The sequence below is a fragment of the Pteropus medius genome, unplaced genomic scaffold (assembly GCF_902729225.1).
Source record: "Pteropus medius unplaced genomic scaffold, Ma_sr-lr_union100, whole genome shotgun sequence".
NCBI lineage: Eukaryota > Metazoa > Chordata > Mammalia > Chiroptera > Pteropodidae > Pteropus > Pteropus medius.
The window spans coordinates 28,081,378-28,102,973 of record NW_024354502.1 but is presented as its reverse complement, the minus strand read 5'-3'; the positions used below and the strand labels follow the sequence as shown (position 1 = coordinate 28,102,973).

The 21,596-nt window shown below is 39.9% G+C and overlaps 3 protein-coding genes across 16 annotated transcripts in view; 1 reads left to right on the top strand and 2 right to left on the bottom strand.

Annotated features, from left to right (window-relative positions):
• Nucleotides 1–520: 520 nt before the first annotated feature.
• LETM2 (leucine zipper and EF-hand containing transmembrane protein 2) lies at nucleotides 521–17,093 on the bottom strand. Of its 6 annotated transcripts, none has more exons than XM_039853907.1 (11): nucleotides 16,966–17,093; nucleotides 15,476–15,555; nucleotides 13,829–14,282; nucleotides 13,062–13,205; nucleotides 9,404–9,541; nucleotides 8,773–8,973; nucleotides 7,467–7,586; nucleotides 4,962–5,075; nucleotides 3,011–3,106; nucleotides 2,606–2,707; nucleotides 521–1,885 (listed from the first exon to the last, which is right to left on the bottom strand). In XM_039853907.1, exons 1-11 carry the CDS (start codon nucleotides 17,002–17,004, stop codon nucleotides 1,823–1,825), a joined length of 1,551 nt encoding a protein of 516 aa, XP_039709841.1. In that variant the 5' UTR covers nucleotides 17,005–17,093; the 3' UTR covers nucleotides 521–1,822. The 6 variants fall into 6 exon arrangements, with proteins under 6 accessions (XP_039709841.1, XP_039709847.1, XP_039709843.1 ...); XM_039853913.1 differs by having other exon boundaries at nucleotides 13,829–14,211; nucleotides 16,966–17,018; XM_039853909.1 differs by lacking the exon at nucleotides 16,966–17,093 and adding an exon at nucleotides 16,506–16,956.
• A 520-nt stretch (nucleotides 17,094–17,613) lies between these two features.
• The window catches only part of NSD3 (nuclear receptor binding SET domain protein 3), a 93,696-nt gene continuing 89,713 nt past the window's right edge, over nucleotides 17,614–21,596 (top strand). For 2 of the 8 annotated variants that reach the window (XM_039853772.1, XM_039853773.1), the window contains exon 1: nucleotides 21,013–21,149. The gene's annotated coding sequence lies outside the window, so the exon portion shown is untranslated. Of the gene's footprint in view, nucleotides 17,633–20,616; nucleotides 21,150–21,596 lie in introns of those variants that run through there. The other 6 variants (XM_039853781.1, XM_039853771.1, XM_039853775.1 and 3 more) reach the window with 5 other exon arrangements.
• Nucleotides 17,630–21,189, bottom strand: LOC120595616 (collectin-12-like). Of its 2 annotated transcripts, none has more exons than XR_005650914.1 (2): nucleotides 20,314–20,517; nucleotides 17,630–20,140 (listed from the first exon to the last, which is right to left on the bottom strand). XR_005650914.1 is itself a non-coding variant. In XM_039853800.1 (2 exons), exons 1-2 carry the CDS (start codon nucleotides 21,176–21,178, stop codon nucleotides 19,995–19,997), a joined length of 789 nt encoding a protein of 262 aa, XP_039709734.1. In that variant the 5' UTR covers nucleotides 21,179–21,189; the 3' UTR covers nucleotides 17,670–19,994. The 2 variants fall into 2 exon arrangements, 1 of the variants encoding a protein (XP_039709734.1); XM_039853800.1 differs by lacking the exon at nucleotides 20,314–20,517 and adding an exon at nucleotides 20,536–21,189 and having other exon boundaries at nucleotides 17,670–20,140.

Below are 21,596 nucleotides of genomic sequence, written 5' to 3'. Positions count from 1 at the left end.
TGGTTCTTGAGCCAATTGTGTACATCACTTCCCAACTCATGTTCAGTGACCTGCTGTTAGTAGCTTGAAATCAACCAGTATTTACATCACTGGAATCTGCTAATGCTATGAATCAGGGCCCCCACCAGAGTTGGTTGTTGATCATTTAGCAAAATACCACTAGCGCAGTGTCAGCATGGGGCTAGATCTAACAATCGTGGAAGCCAGCAGCCAACCACTCTTAAGTGATGAGAACAAGGAAACAACCTTGACTGAACTGTCGTGAGAATGGGAAGAGAGGTGTGTATTAAGTGTCTTAGATGCCTGTTTATGAAGCAAAAACAGGTGAAGGCCAACTGGGGCCCAAAGCAACTGGGGGTCCCTTGACCTAATCATTCCCATTCTGCTCATAGAGAAAGCCAGAAAGAATTGCAGCCCAACAGTACATATGAATCATTCAGCTTAAACAGGATTGAACAAGTAGTTAATCCATTTCCCACACTCAACACTTGAAATGTGAACTAATTAAAATAAACACCCATCATTTTAAAAGTGGAGAAATTTATTGTGAATCACCTTGCTAGGCCAATGGCAAGATCTGTGGAATGTTGCATAGTAGGGATTCATCATTCTCAAGGAACTGGAGTTCATTAGTAGGGCATGGTGTGGCTTGTCCTCCGGTGGAGAGGAGGTTTAGGAAGCTTGTAAAAGCATATATCCCTACCATGAAATGCTGATGACAGTCCTTATTTAGGTGATCCCAGACAGGGAGATTTGACTTTTACTTGGTTTAATTAATTCCCATCTAACTGCTTTCAATTTCACAGGAAGTAAAAAAAAAATCTAATTTCATCACCCACAGGCCAAAATACCTTTTCCCTGCTAAGCGCTCCCCAAGGGAAGAGAGCTGTTGGTCAGCTGCATGGCAATCTATTATGTTGGGTTTTGGTTTTTGTTTTTTTCAGTATTGACAATACTGAAAACACCAAACATAAGTATCTGAACATAGTATTTGTTACTGGGTAGCACAGGGATTATATCAGACTTTAACAACCTCTGTGACTAACAAATAGTCTTGTTTGTGAAAGACAAACAGACCAGAAAAACACGCCCAGCACAAACAAATGGTTAAGTCTTAAACCCTTAATTATGTTTCCTAGCAAAATGGTGGCTAATGAAAGCCATATGTGCTAGAATCATGGCAGCCTCCCAGATTCCTGCAAGCCCACAGGGGGATGTCTCAGAACAGCCAAGCAGCAGCCAAACCTTTTTGATTGCCAGTCTGTTTAACTCCCTATTTTATTCTCCAAGAAGCTTTTTCTTTATATTCAGAAAGACCTTACTAGGGAGGATATCCACTCCATCTCATAAGGTACTTTGTTTGCAGGGTACTAGTCCTACTGAAAAAGTTGGTCAGGGGCTCTTAGAATGGTTTTTGGAGTTTCCATGGTCTTACTCAGGTTACCAAGCCACAGGAAGTAGAGGTATCTAAGGCTCTAAGCTAATTCCATTATGCAAATAATCTCCTCTCTTAAAGGATGGGGGCACATATATGAAGCTGATAAAAACAATATGGGGAGGGCTTTACACAAAGTTTAGTGGGATGACATAATGGTACAGAGGAAATTCTTTCTAATTATATTTTTCTAAATGGTCTGAACTTGGTCTCACTGCTGACCTGACATCATTTGGAATGGTTACAAGGCCTCAAAGGACTGCTCCAAGGACTAAGTGGTTGATCCTCTTCTCAAACCAAACAAGATAGTCTTAGCTGGGAGGTCCTTTATGGATGCCACTGCTGAGGGCAGGAAGTCGGAGAGAGAGCTTCATCCTCCAATAGTCCTTATGCTCCTTTGGAACTAGCCTTGCTGTTCTGGGTTGTCTTTTGTGACTTGGCCTGGAGTGTCTAGGTACAAAACATAAGGACTTTAGGCACTGGTGTAAGTTCTTTAGGAATCCCTCTTTGACTTTCTTGATCAAAATAATGACAGACCCAAAGTCAAATCTGAGTTTATAATTTACCTTGGTTAATAAAAATAAAGACATTAAAACCAGGCCTCTAGATGTTTAGCCCATCTGTGTGTTCACTGGTGTTCTTCTTTGGTCCTTAGGAACCAGTAGAGCCACTCATTCCACAGTTTAACTCTCTCCCATGACCCCCTTTCTGTTTACTTGTGTCATGCTTTCTGCTCTTGCCCCAAATTCCTTTACCCAAATGGAAAAAGTGGATAGATAAGTAATTTCTTATTTACACACATTTCTCTTAAGATTTAAATTGCTTTCCTGCTAGTATTTCCTGACATATGAATCCTGTGTGAAATACACAACATATGGGAACTATTTCCATCTGGCACAAAAGAAAATAAGAATCTGCCTATATTGTAATTAGCTTCTAGACTTAACATGTTTAGGTCTGATTCACAATTGCATTGGTTGGTTTTTTTTTTCACTTTTGGATAACTGAGTTTTAAAAATGTAGTGGTTATAAAATGACTAAAGTTCAGCCTACAACTTCCTACAACAGGAAGAACTGTACAGTGTTTTACAATAGTTTTAATTCTATATTCTCACTGCCCTTAAAAACAACTAGAGAGAAAGGGATTTTCTTTTTTTAGATAATACTTACAGCTTCTTTAGCAGAAGTGATGGATCCCTTAGGTAATGAAATAGGTATTGACGGTGTTATGGGTGATGATGTAATTGGTGGTAGTTGCATAAATTTTTCATCCTTAAACATCAGAACTGAGTTGGATTACTGATTTAAAACAATGTGCATTAGATCTACAGTCATACTACCAGGAACCAGCAACAAATACTTCATATTCTGGCACAGAATTCAAGAGACAAAATCTAGAACCTAATTACATATAGCCAAATGTTGAACTTTCTTAAAAACAAATTAAACAGTACAATAAATATTCCTCATTAAAAACACCACTGAAGTTCAGTTTCATTAAGGGTGTTTAAAATAGAGAAATTACCTTGTTTTCATTTTTTAATCTAATTAATCATATGAAAAGTATGGTCTAACCTTAGTATCCTTCAGTGGAGGTGCTAAATCCACCATGTTCTCTTTAGATTCAGGGGAAGTAGGTGATGATTCCACAGGAATATCTGTCTTTGGAGCCTAGGGAGAGAAATATATAAGTATAAGCTTTCTGCTCTTCCCGAAACTCTGAATCGCTTCTACAGTCGTCAATGCTTTCTAGCACAATTTGCTTTCCACTAAATCCCTAACTTCTTCCAAGTATAACCTTTATGAGTAACAGATGAAGTACGTCCCTGAAACAGCAACTTAGTATTATCTTTGAGTTTTGAGTACCCTACATACAAAAGTTGCACTCTAATTAGATTCTAGATCTTCAGTCATCAACAAGCTAATAGATTGCCAATTCTGGTCCTATTCTCCATCTTGAAAAAACCCCCAAACTTGCCATTTCTCAGTTATAAATCAGTTTCTAATAAAACTGATATACTTGGTCAAAATTGACATCTATCATTTTTGGTGTCTAATAATAAATGATAAAGTCGCCTGGTTTATTAAAATGGTAGGTGCTGCTTAATAGGAGCTCTTGAAACATGAGGAAAATGGAGGGAGGGGTGGTAATTTAGAATAGCTAAACTGTCTTTAAGAATTATATTAATTAGATTTGAAAAATAAATATATAGCGCTGCTCTTTGGAAATAATTTCTTTGTGTACTTTGAGAGAAAAGAGCTACATATATCCAAAATTATAGAATATTCAATTTGACATCTCTAAATTTTTACAGAACCTAGCATGCTACTTGTTCTTATTTTGTATATATGGAGAATGGAAGTTTAAAAATGTGGATTGAAAAAAAAAACAACAACCAATAAAATGCCTAGGAGGTTGTTATTTTGTCCTTAATTCCTAGGTCTTTCTCAAGAATACCAGACATCAACATCTGGATAAAGAGTTTATGCCTATTTACAATAATCCTGAGAACCCAGATTTAGCTTTGAAGTATTGTGCTATTCCAAGATTTCCTTGCTCCTGACAGCAGTCAAGAATGACAAATAACTTTGGCCTGTCTTAAAGACCAAAGATAGAATAAGAACCCAGAAGCCTGCCTTTCAGAACATAATCTGTGCTCCAAAATTGCTCCTGGTCTCCCTAGAATGCTTCCTGGACAAAACTGAAATTCAAATTAGTCTCTGGAACTATGAAAAGTGGAAGCAAGGTGGTGTCTCCTGAAGTGCATTTTTCATGCTGGACTTCATATGCTTTCCCTTGGCTTGTCCAAGCAGTCAACAGCATAACAGAGATTTAAAATGGTTGGTCCTCGCTCCAGAGCACTTAGTCTAATCTACTAAACCACATGTGCAGCATCTTCTATAATAGTCTTTCCTACCTCACCCATGCAGTTTCAGAGTTAGACATGAAGCCACACAGTAGAAAAGTGAGAGGCCTGTTCTGATGAACCCAGAACAAGATGTTCTAGGAATTGGGCCAATACTGGGTTCTTCAGTAAAATACCATGAGAAAAACTGCTGAGTTAAAGGCAAGAAAAAATGATTAAGAAAATGAGTTAAAGAAGATAAAAAGTTTACATTCTAGATTGGCCATTCATTGCTTAATAATGAATAGGAATCTGGGCAAATGAAAGAGACATGATAGAATAGAAACATTCAGTCTCAAAGGAGAAAAAGTGGTGGGCCAAACAACGTATGCTAATGAAGACTAGACTGTAAAGAAGAAAGAATAAACTGAACTCCTATTAGTAAAACTCCTAAATCAAGCTGGAATTAAAGGCAGTAACAGTCCTATAGCTAGAGGTAGTTTCAGTGATTTTAATTTTCTTTTTTTTAAGAACTTTAAAAAGATTTTTAAGGCCAGTTGGACCAAATTCCAAAAGATACACCAAAGTTAATGCCTACTCCAATTACAATAGGAAGTAAGACCTCTGAGGAGAGGCCCTTGTTATGGAAATCCAGGTTCTCCAAGTGCCCAGTTACTCACCTCCCCACTTAGTGGGATCTCAATTGGCTTTGGCTTCACATCTATCATGTAGAAGGTTCGTGACAGGAGCAAAAGAGAAGGAGGGACATTCTCCTTCAGGTGGAGGTCCTGCCACTGGAGAATAGGAGGGAAATAGAACATGACAGAATCACAGAATGTTAGAACTGGATGTGAACCATGATCATCTACTACTTCCCTGGTTTTACAGCTTCCCCGGGTGCATGCTGATAAGTAATGGCAGAATGATGACAAGAACTGGCTTCTGCACCAGTGGTTGTACCCTGCAACTTGGCTCACTTCAGTAGGATCACTCTCAGATTCAGAGAAAGAATGTTCAATTTTAAACTTTCAAACCAATTGTGGATCAAAGAAGCTAAGTATCTTCTCTTAGACACAAAGTAAATAACGTTAAAGAATAAATCAGCCTCATTCATAACCAAAGAAATAAACATTAAAATGAGAATGAGATGTAAGTTTTCAAGTACCAGATTGGCCAAGCTTTAAAAAACATATTTTTTTAGATCAATAATATACACACAAGATTAAAGATAAAATGTAATCAATGAAAATAAGCCTGCCTTCTACCCCTCTTCTCTAACTACTCTATTTCCTTCCCTAGAAGCAACGACTGGTACCAGTTCTTTATATAACTTTCCAGAGATATCCTATGCATGTACGAATACACATATTTATACTTTTTTTATCTTTACACAACAGGTAACACATACACACTCTTTTATCCTTCCTTTTTTTCACTGAAATATTTCATCTTCGAGATTGATTCTTATCAGTAGAGATAGAGCTTCCTCCTTTTTTAAACATCTGTGAAGGATTCCATTTTATAGAAATGCCATGATTAATTTGATTATACTCCTATTAATGGATTTTAGGCTGTTTCTAATCTTTCGCTGTTATAAAAAAAGGCCGCAATGGATATGTCATTTTGTACATATGCAGGAACATATGATAGATTCCTAGAAGTAAAATTCCTAGGTAAATGTATTTTAAAAAAGCTATTGCCAAACCTCTATGGAGGTTTTTATCAGAAATTCATGAGTGCCCCTCTCTCCGCACCCTCACCGATAAGGTGTGTTATCAAACTCTGATCTTTGCCAAGATAATAGGTGAATGTGGTATCTCATAGTTTTAATTTATCTTCTTATGAAGTTAAGATGTTTCATGTTTATCATTTTTAGATTTTCCTTTCTATGAAACGTCTGCCCACATCCTAACATAGGATTTTTTGAATAGTACATAGAGCTGCATATATCAAATGGTTGGATTAGTATCCTCAACTCCTTTGTAGTGGTGATTGTAAAATGGTACTCCCTCTCAGAAAAGCAATTTAACAGTATGAATCCACTTAATACTTTGTGTTCAAGACATAAATTATTTTAGTACCTCTCTATAATATGGTCATCTTCCAACTAGAGCAGGTCCAGCATGTGAGAGGAAATAGCTACCTGACGTGGTTTCAAAATCACAATAATGGCTCCTATCCCCAAATAATTTGTGTATACTTTATAGCACTTTTTACAGTTATAGAAATGAGACTTTTATTAGGAGTTACTCTTCTGTTTTAAAACATTAATGCTCTTGGTTAAAATATGCCGTTTGAGAGAAAATATTAAACATTTGTTACCAAAGCTAACACTTTACATGGGTTTGAGACACTAATTGAGAAAGCAAGTCCAGGTGAGACACTTAGCAAGATTAGACCTCCAATGGATTCACACAGATAATAGACTTTGTATTAGAGATTTTGCCCAGGTCCTTACAATACCTGGAGTAGGCAAAATTCTAAGGTGTTCCTGAGAGTTCTAGTCTCTGGTGTACCCAGAACTCCTAGTTATTCAATCAGACTACTAACTTGGTGCTGCTAAGACAGGATTTGCAGATATAATTAAGGTCCTAAATCAGCTGACCTTAAGATAGGAAGATTATCTGGGTGGGTCTCACCTAATCAGATGAGGCCTTTAAATCTGGAGCTAGAGATCAAAAACAAGAGCAGTCTGAGATTTAAAGCATGGGTGGTGGGGGGCGGAGGATAGGTTTCCACGTGAGAAGTTTCCCATTGCCGGCTTTGCAGATGCAGGTGGCCTCCAGGACCGAGTATAGCCCAGGGCCGACAGCCAGGGAGGAAACAAGGACCTGAGTCCTGCAGCTGCAAGGAACCAAATTCAGCCAACAAACTGAATGAGCTTGGAAGAAGAGTCTTCCCCCACAGCCCCCAGAAAGGAACACAGCCTGCACTTCTGACCTCTGAGATAACAAATGGGTGTTGTTTTAAGCCAATAAGTTTGTGATCCTTTTCATGTACCAATAGAAAACTAATACAGTACCATGTCTCAGTCAAAATAATTCTAGCTGCTTTAGCATCCCACTGCTCAATTAAATAAGGCAAAATAAGTAAGATGGTTCACTTGACAAGTAGAAATCACAAAATAAAATCTGCAAGTTGTAGGAGCGTTCAAGTAAAAAGGGCCCAAGAAAGCTGCTACTTGCCTCTCTGAGTTGTTGTCTCAGTTGTTCCTCAGTGAGACCCAGTGATCTCATCCCTCGGGCCCTACAAGCTGCTTGTAGTTCTGACACACTCAAAGCATTCACCCCTTCTTGGGCAATTATCTGAAAGAAATGTTAAGGAATGATAGTGGTGGATCTTTTTGTTCCAATTTTACCTAATTCCTAAATCGCAAAAAATCAGGGAAACAAAAGATCTGATGCTTTCACTCTTTGTCTCCTGCACTGACTTTTGCAAAGGCCAGGAGCCTAAAAGAACCAAATGACTTAGGAAGGTGTTGCAGTTGAGACGAAGGGAATCCTGCCAACAGGTATTAGTGATATCAGAGATGTTTACATAACTTCTCCCCAACATCATCACCAAAGTAATTATTTCCCCTCTTGGTTTTCATTTCAGCTGCTTGTGACATCTCTACTCTTCCCTTTCATGGCAGCATTAGGATTCATTTAAAAAAATATTTCACTTGAAAAGCTTACTATCTGTTGCATGTCCCAGCAGCGTTCTTCCCCTACTATTCCCCTATCACCACCCTAGAAATAGCCCTAACCTTCTGGTCCACAAAAATCCTTCAATAAGTAACACAGTTTCTGTTTGGTGTGGTCCCAGACTATGATACTTCTGGGACCAGAACTGTTTATTCCAAAGTTCTGAAAGCAACAATCGAAATCTGAACGGGGCCGGTGGGAACATGCTTCTCAGTTCTGAGAATCCTGCTCCCTCAGGCAAAATGCTTGAAAGCAGCTGATTCCGATTCAAGAAAGATTCTTTCCATTTTTTAAAGGAGTATATAGTAGTTATCGCCCAAATGATGCCTTTCCTCCATAAGATGTCCAGGCTCTGCTTCCCCTCCCTGCATTACGCTTTGCCACCCCTTCTTACCAGGCCAACTCACCAAGCAGAATATTTACTTTGGCATGAGCTCTGCGGGAGGGGGCAGAGGTGTGTGGGTAGAGGGCTGTCTTTAGCAAGAGAAGACTCAGGAACCTACTGAGCTGCTGTTCCTTCCCTGTAGGTTCTATCTGCTTTAGATTAGTCCCAGCCAAGACATCTAAATTACTAACTGCCCTTGATGGCCTTCTAAAGAAAATGGGTCAGAGTATGATAAACAACTCCTGAAATGAGTAATCAAAGCTCAGGTTGTCATAGTAATGGTTGTTTAAACCTCTCATTTTGCCAGAAATGGTCCATGAGCAAACCTAACAGAAGATACTGCACTTCAACACAAAGCCACCCTAAGAGATATCTCCCAATGTCTTTACTAATCCTCTATAGCTATAGTTAAGCTCTTACTTCATCATCTGCTTTTATAGACTTCAGTCTCATCAGGAGCCGAAAGCGGAGCAAATTGTTGGTTCCAAAGGATTGCAATTCTAGCAGTTTGCAAAGTGCAACCAGCTGAGGTCGATCTAAGTGTCCCAGGGTGAGCTGATCCTCAAATAGTTTGGAAAAGCGAACTATCTCCTTTGTGCTGGGCTTGTGGCCTGTTTGGACCTATGCAGTGCGACAAAAAGGCTAATTAAAATGTGTTTCCTACTTAAATTAGCCTTCTCAGCATTCTATTAAAAAGACATGTCAAAGCATTTATGGATTCTATCTTACATTTAGAAATGGCCCCTGTGGTACAAAGAGGAGTAAAGAAATCTGTTTGAAGTCAGCCTAAATCAACTGAAAAATCAGGAGTAGTTCAGAAGTTTGACTCTAATTCTACTGTTCTTTCCAAGAAATTATCAATGTCTTCAGCGCATTGGTTGCTTTAAGATAGACATTTCTGCAAACTACTATCAATGTTTGCAATATAGTATATGTACATAACTTTTGCAAATTCAGAGATTGTGCACAATTTGGAAGATCCATGGTGACATGCATTATTCATATAACTCCCAAATCAGAAGCTGTTTGGTATTATATAAGAGACTAACACCTGTTTGATATAGGATGAGAACCGTGTAGAGTCCTCTCCCAGTTTGGTCCTGTTCCTCCTTGTCATTTCTGTAATTGTTTCTTGAAGAAATTTTGCTACTTCCAACTTTGCGGCCATTTTCTTTTTCTGTTTTTCCTCCTTAATAAAAGAGGAAAAAGTTAATCAGTCCTTCGTGATTACAACCTAGTAGATAAAGATGAGAAAAAAATAATTATCACCTTGTTATTGCTCATTCCTATTTTTATATTCATATTATTTTCATACCTAATTGAATGGGTTTTGTGAGAACAAGAGCAAATAAAAAGTAGCCTCTATTTGTGACTTGCCTCCTTAATCTTACCTTTTATTTCTCACAGATACAATGATCATAAATATTTAATAGATCCAAAATGTCTCCTCAAAGGGAGGCTTTGTCATTATTTAGAATGAGATACTATTTCTTAATCTGATGCAAACCATCTAGGTTACTAGTTGAGCCAACCCTCTTTCTGAGTGATCCTGGATTTTATTTGGGCCACAAAGAAAGAAAACTAGAAAATTAACTCTATGCTAAAAATAGCTTACCGTTTAAGTAATGTAAAACGGACACAATTTATTACAATACAATAAGTTAAGGGCTATAACAAATATGAACAAAGTACTACACAGAAGAGAATTAAGTGTATACTCTTAAGACACTATGTTGATCATAATTTCTAAATCCTTGTTCATCATCAGAAATGCAGTGTGGTAGCATTTTCGAAATAACCATAGTCAGGACTTAGAAGGGGTAGAGAAAAAGAGAAATATATATGTTCTATATATACGTATTAAGTTGCCCAAGAGATTCTAATGATGACCCAATCACAGCAATCATTGTCTTAAAAGGCTCAGCCAAAAAAGTCACACAATGGGAATCCTATAAGTAGAACTCATTTAGTCATCCATTTCATTTCCTTCATCCATATCCATATCCATATCCATCTATCCATCCATCCATCCATCCATTTTTTGAGCATCTACCATGTGCTAGGTGCTAGAGGTAAAATAAGCAAAAACAGATATGAATTCCTGCCCTCATGAAACCTCTAGTCTAATATGAGAAACAAACATTAGTGTCTAACAATTATGCTATAATTCCACAAATTAATGTTATGGTATAATGGAGAAGTACTATGAAAGAGAAATGCATAATGCTGTGATCTTATGTAATTAGAAAGCTAGCAATCTCATTTGTTTGCTGTCTTTCTTTTCATGGAACAAAGCAAAGAAGAAAGTATTTTCTGGGGACCGTGGCCATGATGTGTATATATGTACACATCACTATGAGTAGTGTTGAAGAAAGAGGAATATTTAGATGAATCGCCTCCTCTATTCTCCCATCTTTCTGTACTCATTAACGCTTTCCTTGGAATCCCGTGGTATTAACTCTACATGCTGATTACTTTTAATATAAGTAAATTCAACCACTGCCAGGCAGTTAAATATTGCAATTTGATTCTACACCTTAAATGTATCTCAAACAGATTTTTAAGTTTTAATTTCCAATGCCACATTCATAATTGAAGCTTTCTCATGCTATTGCTATTCCAGCTGATTTCCCTCCTTTGGCTCTACTCTCTTCAATCCTTCCTGCCAACAAAATTATTTTTCTAAAACACAGATCTGATTATGTTGCCCACCCTCTGCTGAAATTTGCTTTCTATTATTTACCACTGTCAAAGGTAAAGTCCAAAACCCTTAGGGTGGTAGATGCTTTCCAGCCTGACCCAACACATCACTTTCGTCTTATCTTCTGCCATTGATCCCCTTGTATTCCAACCATAAAGAACCAATTAGTGGTCTCTGGTTATATCATACTCTTTTACCCTGTGAAGCCATTTTAAGTCCTTTTCTTTCTATCTAGAATGCCTTTCAAACACTGTCAAAATTCTACCACTCTTTAAGTCTCAGTTCCACAGTTAACTCTTCTGTGAAACATTTCCCAATCTGATTTAAAAGTTGCCCTCTTTGTCCTCTCATAATATTGTGTTTATATCTTCATAGCACTGTCTAGTAGAGTGGCACAGAATAAAGAGAATGAAGGAGTTGCCTTGGTTTTCTAGCCCTTCACCTTTGCAGTGACCATCAATGAGGACACCCTCTTCTCAAGGACTAATGGGTCCTTTTGCTGAATAAACCATGCCTGCTGTTCGACTAGTCACTGCAGTAACAGTTGATTTATGTTTGTTTCATTTTTCAACAATTAAAAACAAGTTAAAGTTCAATGGAGAAGGGACCGTTTTTTTCAACAAATGGAGCCAGTTAAATGAGATATCCACGTGCAAAAAAAAATGACTCTTGACACTAATATTACACCTTTTTGAAAAATTAACTCAAAATGGATCATAGACTTAAATATAAAACTCAAAACTATAAAATACTACAAGAAAATCTAGGGAAAAAACTAGGTGACCTTGGGTTTGGCAATGAGTTTTTAGATATAACACCAGAAGCACAACCTAAGAAAGAAAAATTCGATAAGCTGTACTTCATTAAAATTAAAAGTATTTGCTCTGTGAAAGACAGCTCAGAGAAGGAAAAGACAAGCCACAGTATGGGAGAAAATATTTTCAAAACACATATCTGATAAAGGATTTGTGTCCAAAAATATACAAAGAACTCTTGAATCTCAACAATAAGAAAATTAACAACCCCATTAAAAAGTAGGCAAAAGATTTGAACAAACACCTCCCAAAAGAAGATCTATAGATGGCAAATAAGCGTATGAAAAGATAGTCAACATCATATATAACTAGAGAATTGCAAATTAAAATAACAATGAGATAGCACTGCACTCCTGTTAGAATGGCTAATATTCAAAGCACTGACAACACCAAATGCTGATGAAGATGTGAGGCAACAGAAACTCTCATTCGTTGCTGATGGAAATGCAAATGGTACAGCTACTTTGGAAGACAGTTTATTGGTTTCTTACAAAACTAAACACACTCTTACTATATAATCCAGCAATTGCTCTCCTAGGTATTTACCCAAATGACTTGAAAAGTTATGTCCACACAAAAACCTGCACATGGGTATTTTTAGCAGCTTTATTCATAATTGTCAAGAACTGGAAGCAACCAAGATGTCTTTCAAAAGGTGAATGGGATAAACAGTAGCACGTCCATATAATGATATATTACGCAGTGATAGAAAAATAAGCAATGAAAAGGCATGGAAGAAACTTAAATGCATATTGCTAAATAAAGAAGCCAATCTGAAAAGACTACATATTGTATGATTCCAACTATATGACATTTTGGAAAAGGCAAAACTATAGAGACAGTAAAAAGATTAGTGGTTGCCACAGGTTGAGTACAACACAAAAAGTGAACTCTAGTGTAAAGTGTGAGCTTTAATTAATAATAATATATAGATATTAGTTCTTCAATTATAGCAAATGTACACACTAATGCAAGATGTTCGTAATAGGGAAAATGGGGGAAGGAGTATCTGGGGATTCTTTGTACTTCCCAGTCAATTTTTCTGTAAATCTAAAAAATAAAGTCTATTAACTTTTTTGAAAAGTTTAAAATATCTGGGAACATTCGAGATCTTCCTCCATATATCATCAGTTTGGGCTCAAATAAACTCTTATAAAAATTCTCAGGAAAAAAAGTTTAAAAATCCTACATACCTTTTTAGATTCACTTTCAAAAGTTGATGGCAACATCTCTGGGAAGAGTTTCAGAAACACTGGTAATAAGAATTCCATGAAGGGTACAATTATGAACACCATAAATGGAACCAGGCGGAAGAAATCAGCACAAGTTCTCAAAAGCTAAAGAATTAAATGCATATGCAATATTCATTATTTTAGGACTTGCCCCAAATAACAACAAAAAAACCCTAAAACTGAAAAGCTTGCTTAGGTTCTTAAAGTGTTAAAAACACAAGACATTTTCTGCAGCTGTTTATAAAATGGAAAGGTGGGATTTTCCTCTTTTTACCATAGCTCTAAATATTTATGAGATATCCTCAAGGAAGTCTGTGACAATCAAAACATATTATTGGTATCTCTTAGCTTTCATCTAACTTAGGGATCCATATTTTAACAACATAGTATCAGTTAAAACTGGTTTTTAAAATGCATATGCTTAGTATATTAACAACAGTTTGTACTTCGGATGCACTGATCAAACTCTCAACTCCTTGGAGAGATTGGAAAACACACATATAACCATTCTATAGGCAAATATATACAAATTTTAAGAACTTTGCCTAAAGTTGTACAGCAAGTCAGTTGAAGACAAGTAGGAAACTCAGTAAGAAATCCTGGTTCTTACATCAGTTACTATTCCTACTTCGCAATTTTTAAATGAATTTTAAGTTGAGTTTAAAACTTGGTTCCTAAATAGTTCATTTTAACTTCACATTTCTTTCTCAAATATGATTCTTGCGTACCCTTCGTCTCTCTCGTCTGGTCAGCACCTGTCCATGCAACAGCTTCCAAACCATTCTGGCAGCAACTTTGGTGTCAATCCAAAGCAAAGAGAATCCATGGTAATAATGTTTAAGTTCATCCACAATTTTTTGTCTATAAGATTGCTTTTCTTCCTTAGTCTTCGTGCCAGTTTCTTTTGTGGGCTGAGGGCTTGTCGCCTGTGGCTTTTGGGGGGTTTGCTCCAGCTGAGGTTTACCAGGGACCTCTTGTAGCCAGCAAGTTGATGTGTGTAGCTTTTGTACTATTCCAGTTTGTAAGTAAAGTACTTTATTGCCTGACTGACTAGCATAGGAGTACTTCTTCCTTCCATAGTTCTTCGCATATGTTTTATTTAAATGAGAATCTGGCAAGTGAAGAAATGCAAGTGATGGGGAATAAGAAGAGCAGGTAGGATGGACAAAATGGCTAGGGAATCTGGAATAAAGAGCAACATCCTCTGAGTTGAACACAAACTATCATAAACTTAAAAGTTAAAGAAATGATACTGTATCTGGTTAAAATAAAACAATAGTTTTAAAGCCTATATTTTAAAAGCAGATGATATTCATTAGTGAGTGAAATATAACTTTTTACTCTAGTTGAAAAACAGTATGTTTTATGGTTGAATGATATACTCTATGAGAAACATTAATAAGTTAATTCCTAAGAATAATTGCTATATTAGAAGTTATAAACTCTGCAACTATTCATTTAAAAATCTAATAGCTAACATTTTCCTGTCAGGGGTTATGTTTGAAAGTTCTGTCTCTATCTACTGTCCTAAAATAGGTGGAAGATGTGTATCTTCAGCTGTTCTACTGACAATAGGAATAATGTTTGAATGAAACACTTCACGGTCCCTGTAGGGGCTAGCCAATCATGTAGTACTGCCTCGTCTATATAGTGCTCATGGACTTCCTCAGATGCGAGGCACTTACAGCCAAAATGAACCTTCACCTAAGATTCCCAAAGAACGTTAGGAGTAAGAACTAGAATTGGGCACACCAGCCAGGTATCTCTACATTCTAGTTTTGCAACAGTTCACAATCTTCAGTTAAACTAGCACATCAAATTGTTTGAAAATAAAAAATAAGATCATCTAGGCAAAGGAAATTCCTGGCAAAAAGACTTCTTTTGGCAAAGAAATGGCTTTTTCCATTCTTTGTTTTTGAAGCATGTCAAGATAAAACACTTTTTGAATGGCCAAAGGGAAAATATACAATGTATCTGGCACGTAGCAAGTTCTCAGTGAATGTTCTTCGGAATAAAAAGTGATAACAGACATTGCTAGGGCAGATACAGGCCCTAGGACTGACTTGTTTGCCAGCCACTTTAATCTTTTTTATACCTTATGTATCATTTATCAATTACAGAGGCGTCACTCAAAAATCATTGTGTCTATTATTTTACCTGTACTACACATCTACAAAATTACTCAGTCTGAGTTCTAAAGCATACAGATGATTTGGGCTAAGTTTAAATACATTAAAATCTCAGCTTCCTAAAAACGAACATAGTTAAAGCTAACAAAACTTTAATTGTGTACTAAGTCTATCCTTTTTATATATGTCTTTTCCATCTAGAAGCAGAAAGTTAATATAAATATTGGGGGGAATTCTAAGGCTTACCGTGTTCGGGCAATAGCTACGACTGTATTACAACTGTAGAAGGCCATATTTATATTTGTCTCAACTAGCCAACATAGGACCTAGGCAGAAGGAGTAAGTAAACAATTCAGTATTTCAAAAACATCAATTGTAAACATAATCAGGATTTAAGTGTTTTTAACTATCGAAGGAAAAAATATTTGCATATTCAATTCAAGGTGTAAAATCTGAAGTTCATTTCCAACAATCATGAATAATGTTTTCTTAGCCCTGGATTTGAGAATGTTACTTTGGGATCCCAACAAATAGAAATGACCTTTAATATGATGATGCTCAAGATGGCGATATGGTCTTCAAAGACATTTTGATTTCTGGTCATTAGTTCCTAGTAATCTACTTGAATGATTGCTAAGTATTCAAGAAGCCGAGCAAGATATACCTATTTACAGCCTAAAAATATAGGTAGAAAGTAAATATCTTGGATTTGTTTTCAATTAGCTTTTTTCCATACTTAGCGCAGCTGTCCCAAACTTTAAAGACTGAAAGTACTCACTAATCTCATTATGTAGCAGTGAAAATATACATGGTACCTACTAATAGCCAAGCGGAGGTGAATGGGTTTTGTGCTAGTGCTTCTCCAAAGAACCCAAACTGAGCGTTATATCTTCAAATAAGCTTTGCCAAAACCTCTTTCCATCATGTGGTGCTGCTTCTCAGCCAAGGGTAGCAATGAGCCTTAGTATCTCATAATGTCAACTATGCTTTCCTGCAGGTGGGAAAGGAGTACCAGGAACTCTCCTGGCCGGAACCTCAACCACAGAGCTGACGTTTTGACCAAGAGTTCAAATAATAGTTTGGAATATATGAACCTAGACTAAGGGCCGGTGGTCCTATGCTGGAGGGAGATCATACCCCATCCCTCTGTCAGTGGGCTCTCCTGCCACCCGCACTCCAGGAGGGCGGCGGTCAGGGCCAGGCCGGGCGGTGAGACCCACCTGCGCTTACGCACCGCCCACGCCCACACTGCGGGGTCCTAGGCTCCCCCTGATACCTTTGCTTCCAGCACTTGAAGATATACCGGGACAAAACGAGCTCTCGGCTCCCTCCGTCGGTGGCTTTTATGTGCGTTGTGTGTTAGACTGTGTTTACTGTGGTGGGGTCGGTGGGGGAGGTTCTTTGTATTTTGGCACGGGGTCGCTGCAAGCACTGGGACAAACCTTGCCGACGCTCCAGGTTTATGCAAGGTAGACGAGAAGCAGGGTACGGGGTACGGAAGAGAAAGGAGGAAGCGAAGCACGGAAGGAGGGGGAATGGAAGCTGAGCTCCAAAGTTGATGGGCGGGCAGGGAGACGAGGTCAAGGGCTGAGGAAAGCGCGGTGGGCACCAAGAGCTGCGGGGGAAAGTGGGCGCTGTTGGGAGGAGCCGGATGCCGAGGAAGTGGGCTCCGCACGAAAACAGGCAGGCACGGTCCACCAAGGTACAGTCTGAGGATTTGACCCGCCCACCCCTACCTCCTCTGGCCTGCTCCACGGAACGGCTGCCTTAGTCATCCAGTCCCTTCCCGATTTCCCCACTTCCTCAGTTCCCCAAGATAGAAGGGCCAGAGGCCGTCTCTATGGCTCCACCTCTTTCTCACCGGTGATGTCACTCTGAGTGACGACACCACCAACCAATGGGTTTTCAAACTCTGGAGAAGGCGGGCGTCCTTCGCGGTGCCCTGGAAGCAGCAACATCTGGTTCCCACCCTGCTAAATGACTTATTTCCCTATTGGGTTTAGTTTAAGGAGAGTCTGTGCTGGGGGCTCAAGACTGACATCTTTTTGCCTGTCCACACTCTGTAGGCTGTGGACTAACCCACCCCGAAAACTCTTCATTGAAAGCTGCATTAAAGAAGCTCTTACTCTACGGATAGCGTAATATGCCTGTTAGTAGCCATGGCAACCATCTAGGAGTCACGAATTACATCACTTTCCTGTATTTCCCTCCTCCGCCCCCTCAATGCGCAACCGCAGGGGGTGGGGTGAAGCAGTGGGGAGAGGGAGTGGCAGAAAGGGCGGGAATGGTAAGGAAAACATACCTCTCCCTTCTTCAGGGCCCAAGACTGGAATGCTGTGAAATCTTCATATGGAAATCTGAATTCTACTAAAGAAATTTGCTTCATAAATGTTCTCTTAACAGGTATTGTTTCTGATCAGTACTTGCTGTAGAAATCGCAAATAACATTAAAAATGTATATTCTTGTAGCTATGCAGTGACATAGAGCACTACAGATTTGGGGGACACTTCAGTTCTTGGGATGGGAAACTGAGCCATCTTGGGTAAGTTGAAAGATCTAAAAATGTTCTCGCTCCCCAGTCATCTCTATCCTTTTTATCTGGCTCTAGAAGAAAGACAATATTTTTAGTGGCTCTAACACCAGGCTGCAAGGAATAGCTTTCTCACGGGGAACACCTCTCTTAACACGTGAGCTGACCACAGACTTTACTCATATGGGCTGAACGTTTGTAAGAATGAAAGATGGTGGGTATTAAATTTCATGCTTTATTTTTTAAATGCAGACTGTTTTTAATCCACAAAGCATTTTTAAACTTATAACTAAGTGGATCAACTGTTAAATAGGCAAAACTTTTCAGTTTGGCCACTAGAGGGCTCTTTGTGCATGTCTGATACCCAACTTTCCACATAAAGGTTTCACTTCACGTTGTATGTTTACTAGAATTAACAAAACCTACAAAGCTTCGATCTCTTTACTTTTCCTTCCTTGAAAATTCCCGATGGTATATTGAGCTCTAAAAGGCCAGGTAGTTATAATTTTCACATTAATTTCATAAATTAATCACTGCACTGCCATGTCCCTGTACTTATCTGGAAAAGATCGTAAGGGATGCAAAAATATTCCTCTTAGTTCCCTGGGAGACATTTTACACCAGGAAATATTCCTATTCATGCATTGTATTCACTTACAACCAGGCACGGTGAAAATCATTAAGTATTCATAAACCAGATGAACGATTCCAAGATCAGTACTTGAAAGATGAGCTAGATTTTCTACCATGGCCATATGTCAGCAATCCCAGTCTTAAAAGGGAAGGGTTAAGAATCTTCCTTATTGAGATCCATTTGTTCAAAGCAATGCCTGTCTTCTCCTGTTATTAAGACTGGCGATTTTTTTACTTTGAAGACAAGCGATTTATCATGTAAGGAGTTTTTGGGTTTAATCTTCAAAAGAGAAACAAATAAAATTTCTTTTTCCATAATTCTGGTCCTGAGAATTGTGTTAGACTGTTCATTTTCTAGGGAGAAGAGAAAGCATGTTCTGAACCTCAGAAGATGTTAGATGCTAAAAATGTAAATTATTATTTTAATATTCATTTCCCTAAATATGGCTCCAGATCAAATATTAACAATGTATTTTCTAATGTTTTTCAGGAAGAGACTATGCATTTACTTCACATAACTAATTTTAAACTCTTGTCAACATAGTTTTAGAAGCAAATTAAAATCCCAGGGAACAATTTACCAGATTCTCCAGGAGTCAGGTCAAGGCAACTATTCATCAATAAAACAAGGTTAACATGGGAAGGTGGAAAAGAAGGATAGAGGTAGGGAGAGGGGAAAAAAAGACCAATTTAACTGCTCTTCCCCAGGAAACAATCAAGCTGAAATAACCTCAGTGGCCTCCTTTGGTAGCCCTTGTTCCAAAAAGACATTTAAAACAATAAAAAATGTGCTTTTATCGATTCCTTTAACTTTTGATACTACACAAAGCATAGGTAGTACACAAGCATAGGTTTAGAAATATTTAATGATTAATAGTAATGGGAAAGCTAATTCTGAATTATCATCCTGAGTATTATTAACAGGGTTATGTTTTTAAAAACACATAATTAGTAATCATTAAAATAATCTGTACGAATCTTTTAATTTTTTACTTAAGTAAGATTTAAAGATAAAGATATCAGGAATTTCTTGTAACGGTACCAAATAGATCCAGCACTATAACGTCTATGGAGAGTACAATGTAGTAGTGATATGGCTTTTTAGTCTCAGAAAAGAGAGCAGAGTTTTGGTTTCCTCATCGAATTGCTGCCCGTGTTTCCTTTGTATTTCCTCTGTGCTGCAACGTTCTAGTCATTACCAACAGTCCCCGGAAATATCACTAAATCTGCACACTCCTGCAAGACCAATTTACTGTGTCACACCCCCAGGACCTTCTACTGTAGGATGGGGAGGGATAGAGGGTTACAGAGAATTTTGACTCCTTTTTCCTCCTCTTCTTGCGTGAACTCTGTTTAGGACAAATGCCCTCACATCTCTCGAAGGGAAGGTCTAGCAGCGAGCAGCAAAGGACACAGGCACGTGACGGGCACCGAGCCCTTGGGCTCCCCCCGGCTCCGGGGTGCAGTTGGCTCTGACGTCCTCCTCGTTACCCACAGGCCTCCGGGCCCGCAGTGCGAGCAGGAAGAAGGCGTGCGGGGCGGGCTGCCTGCTAGGGAGGTCAGCGTTTCCCCCCCAGAGACTGAGATGCCGCCAAGATCTTCTAATGCTTGCGATGGGGAGCGGGGGAAGCATCCGGCTGAAACATCCATGGCAGAAAGGAAGAGTGCCCCCCAAGGCTCAAGTCTGAAATTGCTGCCATGGTGTCCAGACGCAGACGCTGTGGAATAGGCAGCTCTTCTCTGACAGCTGTCGGACAGAAGAAGACAAGGAGGAGCATAAATTGTTATACTCTTTCCCGGTCGTCTTAACTGGGTACCCGTTTGTAGGTTATTTCTAACACATAGGGATTGTATGACAATCACTCTGAGGAATACCATATGGTATTTAATACGTGCTGTTATTTAATAAGTAACACGTACGAGCACAATTTTACCTCACAGGCCCAACCTTTAACCTATCTTCTCTGTCTTCTAGTTTTGTTTTCACTCTCCGCATCGTTCCTTCCTGTCTCTCTGCCTTTATCGCCTTCGGTCTCACTTCTCGTCTAGAGTCCCTCGGGCCGCTCACATTTCTCGTTCTCGCTCCGGCCCCTCCTCCCCGCTAACTGGCCTCTTCCTCCTTTCGCCCCCCGCGCCCCAAACCTGGGACTGCATTTCCCGGCAGGCGCCGCGGCCAGTAGCCAATAAGGGGCTGAAGATTTGGCGGCGGCGGCGCTCGGAGAGTCGGGGTGGGGGGGGCTTTGTGCGCGGCGTTGGTGGTGGCGGCGGGAGCGGGCGGCGACGGCAGCGACGGCAGCGACGGCCAGGACTGAGGCGGAGGCCGAGGGGAACTGTCCACTGGTCGCCGTGGAGAGGCGTGCGAAGGCCGACTGGAGCCCCGAGGACTCTGCTGCCCCGGCCGCCAGCCACAGGCTCCTCTCTGGCAGCAGAGGCTGCGCGGCGACCCCCCTATCCCTCCACCTCCACTCCTACCCCACCACCCGCAGCCTTCCTCGTCTCCCTTCTTCTCCCCTCCGCTCCCCTCCTCGCCTGGCCCGGCCCGGCCCGGCCGTGGCCCTCCTCCGTGCCTGCGGTCATGGCAGAGGCATCCGGCGCGGGGGAAATCTAGCCCGGGGATTTCATGCGGCCTAGCTTGGTTCCGTCTCCTCCCCCCGCGGCCCCGGCGGCCGCCCGCACCCCAGCCCCACTCCGGGCCTCCGTGTCTCTCCTGTGATCGTACTGACACGGCCGGGGGGTTAGAATGGAACAAACTGAAGGTAAAGTAAATGCGTGCGTGTGCGTGCATGCGTGTGTGTGTGTGTGCGCATGTAAAACACAATAATGGAATATCGAGAGGAACGACGATGATGGTTATCAGCAGTGATGGACCTGGGTAGGAAGAGAATCCCTCTAGAAATGAATGGGGGAGCATATGGAAAAGTTCCGCGCTACTCTGGAGGTGTATCCGGAAATGATGATAGATGGCAAAGGTGGGGGCAGTGGAGGGATCTGGGAGGTGGGGCAGGAATAAGTAGACTGACAAGATGGAGGAAGGCGCTGAGCCGGGAATCAGGGGCAGGAGGTGTGGGAGGGCGGATAAAGACAGAACGGGGGAGGGGCAGGCAAAGGGGAGCAGAGTTAGGTTTGGAGAGGATTAGAGAGACCTGGACGGACTGAGAAATAGGGAGGTTTGAGAGTGGAGGTTGGGAGCTAGAAGACTGGAG